Source organism: Notamacropus eugenii, chromosome 7 (assembly GCF_028372415.1).
Source record: "Notamacropus eugenii isolate mMacEug1 chromosome 7, mMacEug1.pri_v2, whole genome shotgun sequence".
NCBI classification, from domain to species: domain Eukaryota; kingdom Metazoa; phylum Chordata; class Mammalia; order Diprotodontia; family Macropodidae; genus Notamacropus; species Notamacropus eugenii.
Genome location: NC_092878.1, coordinates 17,809,874 through 17,829,600, shown reverse-complemented (window position 1 = coordinate 17,829,600; position 19,727 = coordinate 17,809,874). Strand labels below are relative to the sequence as shown.

Here is a 19,727-nt window from a genome sequence, read left to right as displayed (position 1 = left end):
AGCTGGATCAGTATAAATTCATGTTCCTCCTACCCTCAGAACCTAAAAAGCAGCAAAACAAGAAAAAAACAAGTGACTAAATTTCTCATTCCCAGTCTGATTGCCATATGAACAGAAATAGACTTGATGACCTTTTCAAGGATTTTGCTAGCCCTAAGATTCTGAAATTCTATTATAAAATGACATGCTACTGATGCTCCTGATTTGGAGCTTCAAGTTGAATTGTTTATTTTTCATGTATCCCTCTAACAGACTAATATGTTGAAAAAAAAAAAACAGGATTGGATATTTTTGTGATACTATATAACTAATGAGGTACATAAGCATAGACTAAGTAATGATAGGAAACACCAATCAATGAGCCCAAAACTTTTAGTAACGTTCCTTTCTTAATCCATCCCAAAATAGCCTGGGACTGATGAGCTCATTTTTCTTGCTGCCACCAGCCTATTCACAGTCTCAGTGGCTTTCTCTTGGCAGGGGATGGTGGAGGTTGTGGCTGAGAACTATCACAATATCTGGGCCAAAAAGAAAAAGATGGAGCTGGAAAACAAAGGTAAGGCTGCTTTACAGAGTACACAGGGGAAATAACCCTGGGCATCAGGGATGTTGCTTCCTCTAAATGAAAGGGAAGATGCAAAGTGCATTATAGTTCTCTTACTTTGTCATAGGTGGAGGCAGTCACCCTCTCTTAGTGCCCTATGACACCTTGACAGCCAAGGAGAAGTTCAGGGATAGAGAGAAAGCCCAGGAGCTATTTAAATTCCTTCAAGTGAATGGTATTGTTGTATCTAGGTAAGTAAATATTCCCTTTGTTATTTTTTCCTGTCTTCAGGACATCTGTGGCTAATATTGACAGGATAAAGAACAGCAGTTAAGTCTTTTGGAGCTGAAAAATATTTATTAAGGAGTTAGTTAATAGTTTAAACTTGAGGTAGGAAATGGAACCCATGAGAAAGAATCACAGAATCTCAGAATTAGGATTCAGAAGCTGTCTAGTCCAACTGACATCTGAAAAAGAATCCCCACTATGGTGCACTTTAGCAGGTATTCATACAGGCTTTGTTGGAAAACCGTTGGTGAGGGAGAACCTACCATCTTCTATAACATTCAGTTACATTTTTGGATAGTTCTCACAATTAGAAAGTTTTGTTTTTCTTATATCATTCCTAAATACATCAACTTCTACCCATTGTTCCCATTTTTGCCCTGTGGCCAAGCAGCATCTAACCCCTTTTCTAGGTGAATAGGGCCTTCTAGATCCCTATTATGCCCCCCCCGCCCCCCCCCCCCGGCCCGTACCTAAATCTGGCCTTCTCCAAGCTAAGTATTCCCAGTTTCTTCAGATGATATTGCAAAGTACTTTGTCTCACCTGATCCTCACAACACTGTTAGTTAAGTAAGTCAGTGCTCTTATTATCCCCATTTTACAAATTAGGAAGCTAAGAGAAATTAAATGATGTGCTCGGTGTCATAAAGCAATAAAGGTCTGAGGCAGTTTCAAACCCAGGTGTTCTTGACTCCAAGTCCAGTGCTCTATGCACTACACCAAGCTACCTTGGTTAATTCAGAATAAGTGGATTCAGATCCTACATTTGTTAACTACATCCGCATGATTTGGGGACAGTCATGAAAAATGAGGCAGTTAGATTAGATGATCTGTCTTATCCTTTCTTCCTCTAAATTTATGATCCTGTAGTCTCAAAACCCTTCATCATCCTGGATGCTCTCCAGCTCCTCACTGTCCTTCCTAAAATATGATTCCCAGAATTGAGTACAATATTCTAAACATGTTCTGATCAAAGCTGAGTACAGTGGAACCATTCTGTCTTAATCTTGGACTCTTCATATAGCCTAATATCATATTATGACTTTTTGTCTGATATATCATGGTGTTGCCACGTTCAGAGCTAGCAGTGTACCCCGAAACCCCTCAATGTCTTTCAGAAAAACTGTTGCCTATGATGTATTTCACATCTACTATATGTTTTTCATATGAAGTTGATTTATGAACCCATTATAAGATGGATTCTTAACTCATAATATCCACGACAGATTTCATCTTTTTGTGTTAAGCTCAATATTCCAGCTTCTCAGAATTGTTTTTGGATCCTGGTTCTGTCATGCAAGGTGTTAACTTTCCTTCCCGGTTTTGTGCCATTTACAAATTTAATAAACATTCTCTGCATGGCTTTATACAGCTACTGATTAAATAACACAGGGACAAGAACGGATCTCTGGAGCATTCCATCTAACCTATTTCTGTCATTTCCACAAGAACAGTGTGAGCGATATTGTCAAATGCTTCCCTAAAATATAGGTAAGCTAAGAATGCTGCGATATCTAAAAGAAGATCTAAAGAAAGCATGAGGGAAGTGGTATCACCTTTTCTGGAGCCTTTTGTAGGAAACTCACTTCTAAGTCTGAGGAAATTATTGGTCGCCATATTGTGTGTAACCAAAGTTGGCTTTATTCAATTTAAAGAGGTATGGACTGTCCTAGAGATTCCTTTCTATATTTTTTGTAATTAGCTATTTTTTTTTGCTATTTGTAATTAGCTATCCTTTCCAAGTACTAAGCTCTTTTTACATATTATCTTTCCAATCTCCCTTTTATCTCACCTGCTGAAACTGTTTTTACTTCTATATAACCACTATCCATTGATGAAATTTCATTCTTATACCTAGGTTTGTAGGAGAAAAATTAATCTGTTAAAAATATAAGGACTAATTCCCATTTACATGCTTCCCTGTTTTCTATTCCTATCTTGACCCGTTTTCTTACCCGAAGGATTTTGAGAAAGCAATCAGTAACCCCTGAAATGCTAATTTCGGGTTTTCAGCTTAAAGACTACACTACATATAAAAATTTAAACTCTCAACATTTTTCATGATTTTTTCTATCTTAAGCTCTAGATGTCCCTGTGCCTACATTTTACGTATAATTTTCCCAGTTTTTAGTTTGCTTTTGTGTGTACATGCCTCTTAAGAAGCATTGTGATTCATGGAAAAGTGTGATGGTCTTGTAGTAGAGAAATCTGGGTTCAAATCCTGCTTCTGAAAAGTTTTTGCTATGTGACCACAGGCACATCTCTCGGAGTCTCTGATCCTCAGTTTCCTTTTGTGTAAAATCGGGATGATAATTGTAATACCTATCCCATAGGCTTGTTGTGAGAATAACATTATAATTCATGTAAAGTGCTTATAAACCTTAAAGCAACATATAAATACCAGGTTTTATTGTTGAAAATTGGGGTTTTAACTGTACAGTGTGATCCTTTGGGGTGTGTCATATAAGTCATATTCCCTCTTCCTTATACATAACAAAAACCTGATCTTTTGTTTCAATTATGTATCTACTCCCCTAAAGAAATTTCTTTCCTGTGTAAGCTGCTCTATGATTTTTAATTTCTTGCAGTTCCCCCCTGCTGTAGATGTAACTATGAGTCCTTTTCAAGAAGAATGGTTCTTATAACTCACTTATTTTAAAATCCAGAAAAATATTGTCTTTCTGTCTTGTAAATAAAATAACAAATCACATTTGCTGCATCATTGTCAAGAAATCAGACAGCAGAAGAGATCTATCACAAAAACTGTGAATTCAGAATCTCACAATTTAAAGCTTATTCCTTATACTAGAATGAAAAGCGTGCTATGATCTGCAGCTTGTTGTCTTTTATATCACCATCACCACCCACTAGCTCTCTCTCCCTCTACTTCCCTTTCACCAAAAGAACCTTCCCTTGTGACATGTAAGAATGGTCGTGCAGAACAAGTTGTGATTTAGTTTAACAATTTAGTGAAAAAATGTCTGTTAGCATTATAAGGAAGAATCAGCAACAGAAAATAAAGACTAAGAGGCAGGAAGGGATAACTGTTACTTAACATTAGTTAAGTGTGATGATATAGAATAATAGAGCCACAATAGAAGATGTAAGGAAAAATGTGGAGAATGCAAAAGAACACGAGACTTCAGCAGTTCATAACCCACCTTAGTAGCACAAGGATGGAAAATAGCACAAAAGGCTCTTTGCAGAAAACAAAAACAGCCGCCAAAGGGAGAAACATAAACAGACCTCAGCATTTGGGAGCATCTACAGTTCTGTTCTAGGCCATCTGTTTAGGGGAGAATTTGCATTGCAACCTACTATTTTCCAGGCATTGGAGCACCATAAAAAAAGGAGGTGGTCTCTGCCCTCAAGGACCTTACATTTTGTACTAGGTTATATAAATTTGTCATGATGTCAGCAAATATATGAATGTCTCCCCATTGCTTTGGCGATATGAATCTCGTCATAGGATGGTGAATTACTCATAAAATGAAGCCATTTTTAATCCAAAGTCTCATAAGAAAATTTGTTCAAAGTGAAGAGGCACGAATGATGGTTTGACATTTTATAACATTGGGATTAATAGTAATGTCATTTAGATTTATGCTGGAATTTCTTTTGCTCTGTTTTCTGAATAGATTATCTAGCCATTCTGGAAAACAATTGGAATTTTGCAAATAATCTGGCTAAAATGACCATAACCTTCGACCCACTGCTCTCACTAATAGATATATAACTGGAAGAAGTCATTACTAACAAAACAGGCTCCATATACACAAAAATATTTATAGCTATAATTTTGGATTCAGGAAAGAAATGGGGAAAAGGAGATATCACAGATTGGGGAAAGCTAAACAGATTGTGGTATATGATTTTAATGAAATATTACAAAGTTGCATAGAAAGAGTTTGATGAACTCTATCAAGATGATGTAAACGGAACCAGGAAAACATATACTCAATAACTATGTCATTGCAAATAGAAAGAAAAACAACCATAAAATAGTACACCTCCTCTTCTCCCTTGTGTAGAAGTCTTTGGTCAAGGAACATTGCATATAATATCAGGTTTTTTCATTTTATTGAATGGTTTTGCTGATTTTTCCATCTTTTTCATTTTTTTCTTTTTAATTCTTTGTAATTAAGGAGTGCTTTTTTGGAAGTAAAGAGAGTACAGAATACAGTGAGAATTTAAGTAATGTAAAAGCAAATTGTACCAATAAAAATCTATTTTTTAAAAAAAGAACAGATTATTCAAGAGTAAGTAGGCATGTGGTTTTCTATAGATTCAAAAGAATTAAATGAATGGTTTTATTTCTCTTTCTTATTGGTCAAAAAAGATGATCTCTAAGGTTTGTTTACTTCTCCATTTTTTACAATCTCACTCCAGCCAACCTTTACAAGAGCAAGAGTCTCCATATCTTTGTACCGGCTGTCCCCTGTGCCTGTAACATATTCCCTCCTCACAAGTGCCTTGTAGGGTCCCTGGCCTTCTTCAGTATCAGGTCAAATGCCACATCCCTCATGCAGCCTTTCTTCAGCTCCCCGATGTTAGTGCCTTCCTTTCAGAAATTACTTCACATATGTGTATGAATGTGCACATATATGTTGTATATGTGCACATGTGAACATACATGTATGTGTGCCTATATGCATATTGTGCACATATATATAGATGTTCAGGGGGTACTGTTTATACATCTTTCCCCAATAAAATGTAATCTCCTTGAAGGTAGAAACTGTTTGATTTTGCCTTTGTATCCTATCCCTATTGTCTAGGCCAGTGATTGGTAGGTAATAGGTACTTATTGACTGACTGACTTGTTGACTGAAGTGATGAGTCATTATTAAGTTAATATTGTGAAAGAATCATCTTCATTTAAGGAAATATTTTTGACAAAAATAATATTGATATTTTCTTGCATCATAATATCTCTGTTATTGTCCGGTGATTTTGCCCCATTTCCCAACTAGAGATCTGAAGGATATGGAATTGGATGCTTCCTCAGTGGAAAAGAGATTTGCCTATAAATTTTTGAAGAAGATTCTAAAATATGTTGACTCTGCTCAAGAGTTTATTGCCCATTTGGGTAAGTTTCATCCTTAAAGATTGACACAGTTGTTGCTATTTCTTTTTGTGCTGTTTCAATAATGGTCATTTTGTGTTACAGTTTTCCAGTTATTTTAACATTTGACAGTTTGTTGTAGGAAAAATCTTATTTTGTTTTTCCCCTACTAGAAGGGCACTTCAAACATTGATTCCACTGTTAGACCGGATTCATTTGTTACTACTGATTCTAAATTTAACTCTTTTATATTTGTTGCTGTCTGACCAAGTAAGGATAATTAAACCTCTCTATGTCTATTTTCTTACTTGACAAAGGGAGAGAGCAGCAATGACAATTAAGAGTACTGAGATCACAGTGATCATCCTGTTAACTTTTCTGTTTGCCATGCTATATCATAGTGCTAATTCTTGCTGAGTTTGAACAACACTAAAACTTTCATAGTTTTTAATGCGAAGTGTTATAGATATATAGATATAGATATATAGTGCTTAATAAATATATTTGCAGAACAGAATATTTTGTGGACCACAATTCATCTCAGAAAAGGCTTTCAAACAAGTTAGTTTTTCTTTAATGCTACACCTGTGTCTTATGCTGCCTAATAGTCCTGTCAACTGTGTCTTTGTAGAAGCCATTGTCAGCAGTGGGAAAACAGAAAAGTCTCCTCATGACCAAGAGATTAAATTCTTTGCCAAAGTAAGTGATACCCTATATCCGTAAAATTAATTAAAAAATTTTCTGTTTCTAAGTGAGCTTAATAGATATCACTGGATCAGAGCTGGATTAGAGGTCATCTTGTACAACCCCCACATTTTACAGGTAAAAAAACAGGCTTCAAGGAGTTGTGACCCTCATAAGGTCAGAGGCAAATGTAGGTGGATTTCAAGCCAGAGCCTCTGGGTTGTAAATCACTTCTAACTCTTTCCACTGTACCACCAAGTGTTAACAATTTAATGGCTTTGGGGGTAATCTTGATGTTAAGAATTGCCAGCCAAATTAATAAGTAACGGTATCTTTACAAAACCTCATATGCCATCACTCTTCCTGCCTCCCTCAAAGAGCTAACTAGAAGTATAGCTAACCTTTGAAAAGTAGAGTGTTTCCCCTTCCATATGCATGAATTCTCATCCTGTAGCCATCTCTGTTCTCATACATCCCAGTCATACTGAGTGTCCTCATTCCCTCTGTTGGCAAGGTTGGTAGACCACTACCACAAATGCAACAGCTACTAGACCAGCAGATTAGAGGAATACCTATAAACATAGCGTACTTGATGCCCTTGGAGATAGCATGAGAGACCTGGGCAAAATGGTAATATAAGAGGCAGACTTAGAAATGTTGAAAGTCCTAAGGTGCACCCAGGGTTAACTCTTTCGGTAGCAGGGGTCAATGGAGTTTTATTCTGGTGTATATTTTTATAACGTAGTAGGATAAATATGCAGATGGCATATACTTATCAAATTTACAGATGGTAAGAAACTAGAAAAGGTCACAAATGGAAGAATCTCAACAGGGTGGACCCACGGACTAAATGTAAGATGAAATTTAGTGAGAATAAACGAAAACTCCAACACCTGATTTTGAAAGATAAACCAGATAAGCACTAAATGAGGGAGAAATGCTTAGACAACAGTTTATTTATTTATTTAAAAGACCTAGAAAATATGAAGGTAGACGACCTAGGCAGTTTCAGATTTCAAACTAAATTACATAGTGATAATCATCAAAATAATCTGGTACTGGCTAAGAAATAGAGTGGTGGGTCAGTGGAATAGATTATACAGAGTAGTAAATGACCAGAGTAACTTAGTGTTTGAAAAATACAAAGATCCAAACTTTGGGGACAAAAACTCATTATTTGACAAAAATCAACGAAAAAAACTGGAAAGTGATTTGACAGAAACTCAGTATAGACCAACATCTCACACTATATATCAAAATAAGGTCAAAATGGATACATGATTTAGACATAAAGGGTGATATAATAAATTAGGGGAGCATGGAATGTTTTGCCTGTCACATCTATGGATAAGGGAAGAATTTATGACCAAACAAAATAGCATCATGAAATGTGAAATGGATAATTTTGATTGCATTAAATTAAGAGGGTTTTGCATAAACCAAAATCAGTTCAGCCAAAATTAGACAAAAAGTAGGAAACTGGAAAAAAATGTACAGCAAGAGTCTCATATAAATGCCTCATTTCTCAAACAAATACAGCTGAATCAAATTTATAAGAATAAGAGTCATTCTTCAATTGATAAATGGTCGAAGCATATGCTCATATGAGCATATGAGCATAAATTTTCAGATTCAGAAAGATTCAGAAGAAATCAAAGCTATCTGTAGTCATATGAAAATCTTCTAAATTACTATTGATTTTGGTTGTTGTTTAGTCATTTCGGTCATATCTGACTCTTCATGACCCTTTTTAGGTCATGGATTTTCTTGGTAATGATGATGGAATAGTTTTCCATTTCCTCCTCCAGCTCGTTTTACAGATGGGGAAACTAAAGCCAGCAAGATTTAAATAACTAGCCCCAGGGTCAAACAGCTAGCTGGTATCTAAGGTCAGATTTGAATTCAGGTCTTCCTGACTCCAGGCCTGGCACTGTATCCACTGGCCCACATGGCTGCCTACTATTGATTAGAGAAATACAAATTAAAATAACTGAGATACCACCTCAGACCTATCATATTAGCTAATATGACAGAAAAGGAAAATGACAAATGTTGGAGGGGATATGAGAAAATTGAGACACTAATGCACTGTTGGTGGAATTGTGAATCAGACCATTTGGGAATGCAATTTGGAATGATGCCCAAAGTGTTTGAAAACTGTGCTTACCCTTTGACCCACCAATACCACTACTAGGTCTGTGCCCCAAAGAGGTCAAAGAAAAAAGAAAGACTTATATGTACAAAAATATTTATATCAGCTCTTTGTGTGATGGCAAAGAACTGGAAACTGAGGAGAAGCCCATCAACTGGGGAATAACTGAACAAGTGGTCACTTATGATTGTGATGGAATACTGTTGTGCTATAAGAAATGGTGAGCAGGATGATTTCAGAAGAATCTGGGAAGACTTATATGAACTGATACAAAGGGAAGTGAGCAGAACCAGGAGAACATCCTACACAGAAATAGCGATGTTGTAAATTACTTAGCTGTTCTCAGCAATACAGCGATCTAAGACAATGCCCAAGGACTTAGAAGGAAAAGTGCTGTGCTCCAGAAAAAGAATGGATGGCCTCCGAATGGAGATTGAAGCATACTTTTTTTTTTTACTTTTTTTCTTGGGTTATTTTTTTTGGTCTGTGTTTTCTTTTGCAACATAGCTAATATGGAAATATGTTTTGCATGACTTCATATGTATTATTTATATCAAATTGCTTGTCTTTTCAAGGAGCAGGAGGAAGGAGGGAGTGAGGTGATTTAGAACTCAAAATTTTTAAAATAACATTTTTAAAAGAAATAACCAGAGGAAAAAAGATTATTAGTAACTTTAGAAAGACACATTTCCATCAAGGAATGAGGTAGGAAGCTGGATTGCAAAGAGTGAGAGGAAAGGAAGTAGAGGAACCAAGTGTAAATGAGTTGGGTTTTTCTTGGAAGTTTGCAGAGAAAAGGAGCAGGTATCATAGAATGATAGCTTGAGGGACTGATAAGATCTAGGGATGTTTGTTTTTGTTCTTTTTAAGGATGGGGAAGACTTGGATGGGAGCTCACTTGGATAGGGAAGAGGTTGAAGATTTGAGAGAGAGAATCACTGAGGTTGCAATCTGCTAGAGAAGATGGGAGTATGGGCTCAATGATACATGTAGAGTATTTGGCCATAACATGGAGAAGGGCTTCCTCATTGTCAGCAACTAATGGAAAAGAGTATAGAATAAAGAATGATATTAAGGGGCTTTGAGATGAAAAAAGGAGAGACAATTAGGTTCAGTGAAGTGAGAGACTGTGTCTCACAAAGGCAGAAAGGGAGGCTTGAGAAGAGAAGTGAAGTAGGAAGTCATTTTAGGATAAATAAGAGGAGTCTCTTTCTGCAGTTGAACTCATTAGCCCAGTATCCTCTAAATCCAAACTACTAGGGAAAGGACTCCTGGGAAAACTAGAAAAGTTTGTCAAAAAATAGGTTTAAAGCAGTCTTATCTCATATACTACAGTAAATTCCAACTGGATGCTAAGCCTACACATAAAAAGTTACAGCATAAAAAATTAGAGGAAAATGTATAAAAGTACCTTTCACAACTGACTAGGGAAGGAATTCTTAAATAATGAGTAGAAGAAAATACAGAAGAAAAAAGAAAATTTGATTATGTGAAATTCACACTCTTTTGCCTAATCAAAATCAGTTCAACTAAGCTGAAAAGGGAATCTAGTCTAAGGGAAAATATCTTTTAGATATCTTTGATAAGAGTCTGATCATCATATATAGGACCCTTGCCATTTGACCCTGAGATCCCACTATAAGGCATATACCCCAAGGAGGTCAGAAAGAACAGTTGCAAATATGCCAATCAGTCAGTACTAAAAAATTTTTGAGTGCCCTCTATGTTTCAGACACTGTCAGTCATTCAACCAAGAAGTATTTATTAAGGGTCTACTTTGTTCAAGACAAAGAAAAAATGAGGCAATCCCTGCCTTTAAGAAACTTAACTCTGTGGAGGAGACAGCATGCACGTAAACAAGTATATGCCAAATAAATGCATGATAATTTCTGAGGGGACAATTCAGGGAAGATATTAGGAGTCAAGAGAACTGTCAGGAAAGGCCTTGTATGGAAGGTGGCACTTGAGAAGAGATTTGAAGGAAACTTAGGGATACTAAGAAGTAGAAGTGAGGAGAGTCTGTTTCAGGCATGGCAGAACATTCTTTCCAAAGGTAAGGGGACAAGATCCAGAGTATTGTATGTGAGGAACTGCAGGGAAGCCAGTTTGCCCTGGAATGCAGAATGCATGAACACAGTAATGTGAAATAGCCCTGGAGAGGCAATGTAAAGGATTTTAAATGCCAAGCAGAGTATTGGGTCCTACTGAAGCTTATTGAGAAATGGAGTGATATTTTATATCTGTCCTTTAGGAATGTCGCTTTGGCAGCATTGTAGATTAAAGACAGATGAGACTTAAGGCAGGGAAACCAAAATGTAAATAGCCGCTTTTTTTGTGGTAACAAAGTGGGTACTAAACAAATGGTGGTACATGATTACAGCAAAATATCATTACACCACAAAAAATGACAAATATAAGGAATTCAGAGAAACATGAGAAGACTAGAATTGTTGCAGAATGAGTTAATGAGAACCAGGCAAAAAGCTATATGATGACAATAATGAAAATTGACGAAACAATAAAATAAAATTTAATTCGATGTAATTATAATGGTCCATTGTGGCCCTAAACAGACAGGATGACTACTTCAAAGTAATTATAGCAGGGATTCCTCTTCACTTATAAGTTGGAGTAGATGGCCTCCAAGGGCCAACTCTAAGAGTAGGATTCTGTGACATCTGAAAGCTCTAGATGGATAGCTGAGCGAGCACTTGGACTCGAGTTCATGTTCAAAATGTCATCCCAAAAGCTTCCTAGAAATATAACCAGTGGAGCACTCTAATAGAGTCTTATATGGAGTTGAGTTGAAGAACAAACTACTTTTAAAAACTAACATAGGTCCTCTGTGGGTTGTCACTCCCGGAAGTTAACCTAGAACTGGTTTTCCAGGTTCTCCTTCCCTTGGTTGACCAGTACTTCACCAACCATTGCCTCTACTTCCTTTCGTCCCCACTAAAGCCGCTCAGTAGCAGTGGGTATGCCTCGAATAAAGAGAAAGAAATGGTGGCCAGGTGAGTCAGTGCGTAAGGGAAGTTCATGATGTGAATGCACGTGTGTTTTATTTTAAAACTCAGCTACTTAGAAACTGAAGAGTAAATCCTTTAGAGAATGTAAGATTGTTGATTTGATACTTTGTTGCTAACTGCACTCTTGGTCTTCTCGTCTTCCTTCTTTTATAGAAAAAGGCATATGTTAATTGATTCTGTTGGCTATTAAAAAGAAATGCAGGGAAACCAGGGGTTAGTTTTATGTACTTATCACTCTTCCTCAAGTAATATTTAGTAAAAGTCCGAGATGACTTTGTAACTTTTGCAACTTGTAGCATTTTCAGACTTTGGAAATGGGGAATCTAGTTTTGAGGAAGAACAGATTTCTGTAGGCAACTACAGTATCATTAATCCTATTCTTAAGATTTCTTAAAAAGTGAAAAAGAATCGTCCCTTATATCCTTGGAATGAGTCTCACTCTGTTTTCCCCAGTCAAGATATCTGATCCAAAATCCAGGGAGATCTGCCTGATTTAAGCCTTTGATTGGGGAAAAAAATTCCTCAAAACTGTATTTTAATGTTGGATCTCAGTGTGCACACCTGCTTGACGCTAGGAGAGAAATAAGATGGCATAAGTCTAATAGGTATATTCAACCATAGTCTACGTTTTTCCACATTTGTGTGGTGTAGGAGAAAAGTAAATTCCCTGGATTTCTCATCAAGAAAGCACTTCTGGTTGTCTACTGAAGCTATGGTACCCATACCACAAAGGCTCCCCTGCGGTCAAACATCACTAGTCATGTAGGGGGAAAAAGAGCCTTATAAAAATAAATGTTTAAGTTCAATAACTACAGGGGAGTGAGGTGATATCCTAATCTAAAGCAAGAGAATCTTATAACCCATGAATATTTTAAAAATTTGCTCAACATTTTAAGTTGTCTACATTTATTTAAATATTGAAAATATAAAGGACAAAGTAGAAACTGGAAAGTAAGATAGTTACATAAATTCAACAGAAGGCAGTTGTATACATTTGTAGATTTTTCCTATTCCTAAAATATCTCATCTTTTAATTTTTTTCCAATTCAAGGAAATAGATTTATTCAGAGAACCACCATTTGACCCTTTACTGAAATTCCATCTAAAGTCTGTGATTTTATCCATGTAGATATTCCCTCATACACATCCAACTCTCCATTGTCTCAGTAGTCTTCAATCAACCAATCAATAAGTATTTATTAAATGCTTACTATGTGTCAAGTGTTATCCTCGACACTGGAAATCATATACAAAGCATGAAACAATCCCTCCTTGAAGTGAGCTTGCATTCTAATGGAAGCAAGTACATTTCAAAATATATACAGTTAAAATGGGAGTTGGTTGATCTATGCTTAAAGAAAATTACTTTGGCAATAATGTGTAAGATGGCCTGCGGTGGTGCAGGCCTTACAGCCAAGAGCCCAGCAAGGAGGCTGTTTATTTATTAGTTGCTGTGGCCATAATTATTCATCACCTCCAAACCTAGCTAAACTAGACAGTAAAAAAAAAGACAAAACATATGTCACCAGGTCTATATTCAAACCCTTTCTGGCTTCCCCAGCCCCATTCCATCCCATCTCAGCTTGTGCTCTACTAGTATAGCCTTTGAGAACCAGGTTCACCTCTGTACCATAATGAGATATCAGAGTAGGACTTTACTGTAAATTATCTCATGTGTACACACACATACACATACTCAGAGACATGTAGAGAGAGACAAGAGACACATATATGTATGTGTCTAAATATATATGTGTATGTATGTATGCATGCATATATTACCTTGCCAAAGATTTTTCTAAAAAATAGTTGAGTTGTTAGTATACTAAAAATACTAGCTAACAGTACGGCACTTTAGCATTTGAAAAACCCTTGTGATACATTGTCTTCTCTAAGCATCCCCGTGACCTTAGGAAGTTAATTACTACAGGTGTTAGCTTCATTCACCAGTGCAGGAGTCAGGAGGACCTGAGTTCAAATTTCACCTCAGAAACCTGACACTCACTAGCTGGGTGACCTTGGGCAAGTCACTTAACCCCAACCGCCTCATCCTGGGTCATTTCCAGTCATCCTGATGAATATCTGGTCACTGGATTCAGATGGCTCTGGAGGAGAAGTGAGGCTGGTGACCTGCACAGCCTCCCTCACTCAAAACCAAGTCAAGTGCAAGTCATGTCATCATCTCTTCTGCTGAGGGTCCCCAGCAACCCTCACTGTTCACACATCTTCATTCAGTAAACATTTATTATACACCAATTTTAAAAGATGCAATACTAAATAAGACAAAGTCTCTGGATGCAAGAAGCTCACAGTCTGCCAGGAAAGATAAGCTGTATGTACAAATAACTGGGAGACAAAAGACATAAGAGAACTACAAACAAAATGCTATTAAAGTTGAAAGATAGTCATTATATTAGAAAGATAAATGAATCTGGAGTCAGGAGATTTAGTTTCAAGTGCCTGGTTGGCTACTACTAGCTGTATGTCTTTAGGCATGTACTGTAATCTGTTGGAGCCTCAGTTTCCTCATCTACAAGAGGCAATAATAACACTTCCTTTAAATACCTCTTTATATTATTGTGAGGATCAAATGAAGTAATAATCCTAAAGCACTTTTTTGTACATCATGAAATACCATAGACGTGTGAGCTATTGTCAGTGTTTTCGTTATGACCTTTCTTTGGATGGGAAGTTGATTTCCAACTGAAAAATCAGGGAAGGCTTCCTATGGGAGGTAACATGTGGTCAGGGCCTTGTCTCAGCAAGTAGAAATGAGATAAATGTACAGAAAAAATAAAAACAGTAAATAACTGTCCTTCCTTCATGTAGATTTTTTTGGGAGGAATGGCAGCCATCCCAAGCAGAGAGGGGAGACACCATTATCATGGCCATCCATTGAGCCAGTAATCTAATGAGAATCACAAGGCAGGAAAGTAATTTGTGGTAAATCTTGTTCTGCAGCACAAAACTTCCCTGTATTTGAATACTTTCATGTATGAACTATCTTTATAAAGACTTGTTTTGCAAAATGATAAGATAGATAGATAGACAGACAGATAGATGATCTCATTTGATCCTTACAACAACCTTTATGAAGTAGATTATCCTCATTTTACAGATAAGCAAACTGAGGCTCAGAGACATTAACTCACTTGCCTAGGATCATACTGCAGTTTCAAAGGTGGGAATCCAATCCACATCTTCCTAATTCCAAGCCCAACACTCAGTAACACCATGAAAGCCTCTCATGTAGCAGTTTATCATTCAAAATGTGTTTTTTTCATAAAATAAGTAGATATTTTAGCTCCAATTTACAGATGAGAAAACTGATTCAGAAACAAGAAGTGACTTGTCCTTGCTCATTTAATCATTACTACCCTTATGTTTCCAACAAATTCTCCCACCTTCTCCCAACTGCACAATGCCTATGTGCAGATTATACAATGATTTGCTATTTATTACTCCTTAAACTCTTTTAACTTATTCTAGGATCATAATATACCTTTACATTTGAATGTTATAAAATAACTCACTAGCAAGATGTGATTTAAAATGCTGCAAAATATTGCAATCACTATGTGTTATTTTCTTTTTTAAAAAAAATTCATTTCCATTTTCTTTCAGGTCTGCATTCTCTCTCTCCACCCCCATCTCCTCCACTGAGAAACCAAGAAAAACAAAACTTTTTAAAAACACATGTAGTTAAGCAAAACAGATTCCATATTGTCCAGATTTATTATTTTCAACAAGGTTAGAATCATCCTTTAAATAGTCTTTCTAATCCCATTACAGGATAGAGGCAGAATGCCTTCCTTTGATGGAGCTGCCGCACACCCTCCCTTTACTGTTCTCTGCCCGTTGTTGAATGTTGAATTCTGAACAATTGTTTAATCTCTCTGCCTTTCCTACTCTTTTGCATTCTTTTTTGCTTTAGCCTGTTCTGCAAACTTGCTGCTCTTGTTAGACATAGGATTTCCCTCTTTGGTAAGTTCAGTGAAGTATTGATCAAGCTGTCCCTGCCCTTGTCCCTATAATTATCCTAAACTTTCGAATTTTTTTTCTCTATTTGATGCTTTGTTAAATAAACCTAAGGCTTTGGACTGAGGTGTCACCGATATTTACCATAAGTCTAAAGCATAATAAATTATCATCTTTCCCCCTTTAACAACTTCTGTTTTCCATAACAATGAATGTTTTTTAAGATTTGCTTCTAACACCAATCACAGGAATGTATGGAGGCTGAGTTAGTAATAGAATAAATGCATCATTTTAAAGCAGAGGCATAGCATTGTATATATTGGGGCTTAATTACAGCAGATTTATACTGTGTGAACTTTGCTTACAGTAAAATGCATTTTAGAGAAAGTCAGAACAGTCTGTAAAGTCACAGGTGACCCTTTACATTTTCATTCTAGGAAGCGATTCCACTACAATGGTGAGCTGCCTACACATCCTAGCTCAGACACTTGACACGAGGTAAATTTGCCCAATTTTTCTTTTACAGCTTGTTAAAGATTGCTTCTCTGCCCTCCTCACTTCATTTATTACCTGTGGAGCAAAAGACATGCCACTGCCTACCTGGGGATGGCTAAGAAAGGGAAATGACAGAGGATGTGTCAAATCATTGAGTGAAAAGACATCAGAATCCCTTAACTAGTTGTTATGGCCTCAAACCATTTCTGACATTTTTATAGTTTTTTCCCCATGTAGACAGCCAAGAGATGGTCTATTAAAAATCTAGTTAGTCACATTTTTTTCTAACAATCCAATAAACCAAAATCTTAAAGCCTCATCAAAAATCTGAATCTGAAGGTTGCTTAAAATTACTATCATTTCCTCAAGTTTTTTCCATAAAAACCTATTGGTATAGATTCTCCTCAAAACAGTTTCTGATTGAGATTTTTTGCTTGTCAGGCAGAAGGCCTCTTGCTATGACAGTTGCAGTATTTCATGATGAACTTCAAGGAGGTCTTTTCATAAGCCCTTGCTTATAGAGGCGTGCAAATAAATACAACTTTCCTTTAAGCTAGTAAATACATAGCCAAAGTAAATCTCTGGCTCATCCTGTTCATTTGGGGTAATCCCAACATTTATTCCTGTCAACTAGACATTGTGCTAGGTAAGCAGTTAATAAATACATATTGAGTTGAATTGCCTAATCCGAAATTACAGTTCTCAGTCTTAACAAGAGTTAACTATTCTCACCAAACCCAAGTGAAATGTCTGTCCAAAACACATTCCAGCACTCCATTTGAAACACCAGTTAAAGTGTAGTCGAAAAAAAGTCCACATAAAGACTCCAATGGTGACCATTTTATATTTACAGAACAGTCATGAAATCAGGATCAGAGCTTGTAAAGGCTGGGTTACGTGCATTCTTTGAAAATGCTGCAGAAGATTTGGAGAAGACTTCAGAAAACCTAAAGCTTGGGAAGTTCACCCATTCCCGAACCCAGATCAAAGGTGTCTCTCAAAATATCAATTATACCACAGTGGCTCTTTTACCTATATTGACCTCCATCTATGAGCATGTTGCTCAGCATCAGTTTGGAGTGGATTTACTCTGTAAGTTATTTTTTTTTTTAATTTACCATTGATTTGCAAGGACTTGGCAAAGCAGCAACTTCGCACATGGCCACAAGCAGCAAATGTTCCTTTCGTTCACTCTAGGACACAAAGACACTGAGGTCTGATTAGGAAGATGTTTGATTCCTCCATGTTTTTATTCCTATCTTTAAAAACTAAAAAGTTATTTAATGGAAAAAACTATATATAGTGGAGAAAGTATTTAACTTATACTCCATGACTTACTGATCTTCATTCTGGTTCAAATTTTTGATCATTCCTTATATAGACTCTCATGTATGGAGTTATTTAATTTCAAATAGTATTTTATGGGCACAGGAGATTCATGGTCTCTAAAAATTAATATAAATTTGTTGCAAGTATTCAAAACTCTGGTTTTCTGTTTATATCCCTGATGAACATTTTGAAAATGAGAAATATGAAAAGTTGCAAAACCATCTAGTTTTTTTCATTTTTTTTATTGAGACAAGAGTTTTCTGGTGAAAGAAGGTAGGTATTATTTTATTTTTCATGAGCTGATGTTATTATACAACCATTTGTTAAAGATTTGCTAACAAAATTATGTCTGTGTTTTAACTGACTGGTTGCAGATACCTAAGGTCTAGTTGACCCCTGAACAACTACAATGATTTGTTGGGGGGAAAATATCAGATAGGTCATGTAACCAAAACAAATGAACTTTTCATTTTTTATCAGTTTTGTTGAAATTATGTTGACATAATGTTAGAGGCAAGCAGTCATTTTGAAGATATCATAGTGTACTGATATAGTAAGTTTGTTTATATTTTCAAAAAATACATTCTCTAAAAAAAATACATGATCAGAAATCAGATTTTCCCCTTTTGGAAATACTGTGTGATTATTATAAGAGTATATGAATCATAGATTTGACTCACCTTTAAGAAGCACAAATTTAGGTTTACAAGGTTAGTGGAACATGAGGAAGAGTAAATGCTTAAGTGCCAGGAAGATAGGGAAAGATGACGGTAGCTTTGGGAATTAATAAGCTAATTTTTCAGGCTCCACTGTTCTGCCTTTCCTCTGTAGGTTAGAACCTCAGAAAGAGAAAATTTCAGTACAGCATCTCCCTCTGGTATGGAAGTTTTACAAAATTCAGATTGGATGTAGCTTTTCTCAGTGTACCAATGCTTCCTCATGTAGGAACCCATATAGAGTCATGCCCCCCATAAAGGGACCCTGGCACTGAACTAAACTGGCCAAAATCTCAGCTCAGACTGATGTGTAAAAAAAGATGAAAAGGATTTGTAAAATTAGCTATTCAGCAGCTTTTGCTCTCAGTTGAATCCCTCAGTATGAAACAACTCTTATCCATTCGTGGTACTCATTCAGTGTGCAGGTGGTAACACTAAGATTGGTGCAAACGAGTGACAGCTGTTCTCTGTTTCAGTAAGCGATGTGCAGATTTCGTGCTACCACATTCTGTGCAGCCTCTACTCCCTTGGGACCGGAAAGAACATCTATGTGGAAAGGTAATTAATGAGCCAAACTAGCAAATGAATCACATTGGGGAAAAGTTATTTTTTTTAATTAGGAAAAAAAAGCTTTTCCTTTTAGGAAAATGGAAATAATTATTAAAATGAGACAGCGACATTGAATCTGTTTCCTGGAATGTTAGTCATGTTATCCACGAACGAGGCCAGTGTGATTTACAACTTTTGAGGGTGGACATCTCTAGAGGAACTTTGTAGCATAGCTTAATCACATATTTTCAACTAAAATGATTTGAAAATTTTCCAAGTCCTCATCAATCATGTCTTTCAAATAGCTTCTGGATTCCTTGTTGGATAAACTTGGTAAAGAAATTCCAGGGATAGAAGGCAGTTACTTTTGCATTTAATGAGTTTCAATATGCAGTTGCCCTGGACCTTTCCCACTTTCAGCGCTCAACTTATTTGTCTGTTTCTAGCAGGCTCATATTTCATTTATTGCTGAACAGTTTTGGATTCAAACAAACCTATTTACACAGATGTCGGGGTTCCAGCTTTCTCTTTCTAACCTCCATATACTCAGTGGCAGCCCTTTTGTGATAAAATACTTTTTTGACAATAAATCCCACATGGTCTAATACTCTTAGAATCTTGTGGAGGATCTGAAATGACATAAACTAAAGGATGTGCTAGAGGATCTGTATTTCCTCTGTTTCTGATTTTTTTCCTGTTTCATTTCTTCAAATGAAACAATCAGGTACTTGTTTGGTGCTCTAGGATGACTTTATCCTAACATTCTCTTAAGCTTTTCCTCCTGTCTCTAATGTCTTGTTTCTTTTAACTGTGTCATGCAAGAAGTAAATGAGCAAATCTTTCTCTTACCTGAAGCTGTATAAATCTTAGGCCTAAGGTTTCACTCAAAGCAGAAGCGTCATCT

At 36.4% G+C, this 19,727-nt stretch overlaps 1 protein-coding gene across 7 annotated transcripts in view; it reads left to right on the top strand.

Annotated features, from left to right (window-relative positions):
- The window catches only part of RYR3 (ryanodine receptor 3), a 750,252-nt gene that overhangs the window by 605,522 nt on the left and 125,003 nt on the right, over nt 1–19,727 (top strand). For all 7 annotated transcript variants that reach the window (XM_072625274.1, XM_072625277.1, XM_072625272.1 and 4 more), the window contains exons 56-64: nt 481–556; nt 672–795; nt 5,803–5,918; nt 6,526–6,593; nt 11,620–11,741; nt 15,691–15,740; nt 16,172–16,232; nt 17,083–17,321; nt 18,751–18,832. In XM_072625274.1, coding sequence (XP_072481375.1) covers nt 481–556; nt 672–795; nt 5,803–5,918; nt 6,526–6,593; nt 11,620–11,741; nt 15,691–15,740; nt 16,172–16,232; nt 17,083–17,321; nt 18,751–18,832 — 938 coding nt within the window. The remainder of the gene's footprint in view (nt 1–480; nt 557–671; nt 796–5,802; nt 5,919–6,525; nt 6,594–11,619; nt 11,742–15,690; nt 15,741–16,171; nt 16,233–17,082; nt 17,322–18,750; nt 18,833–19,727) is intronic.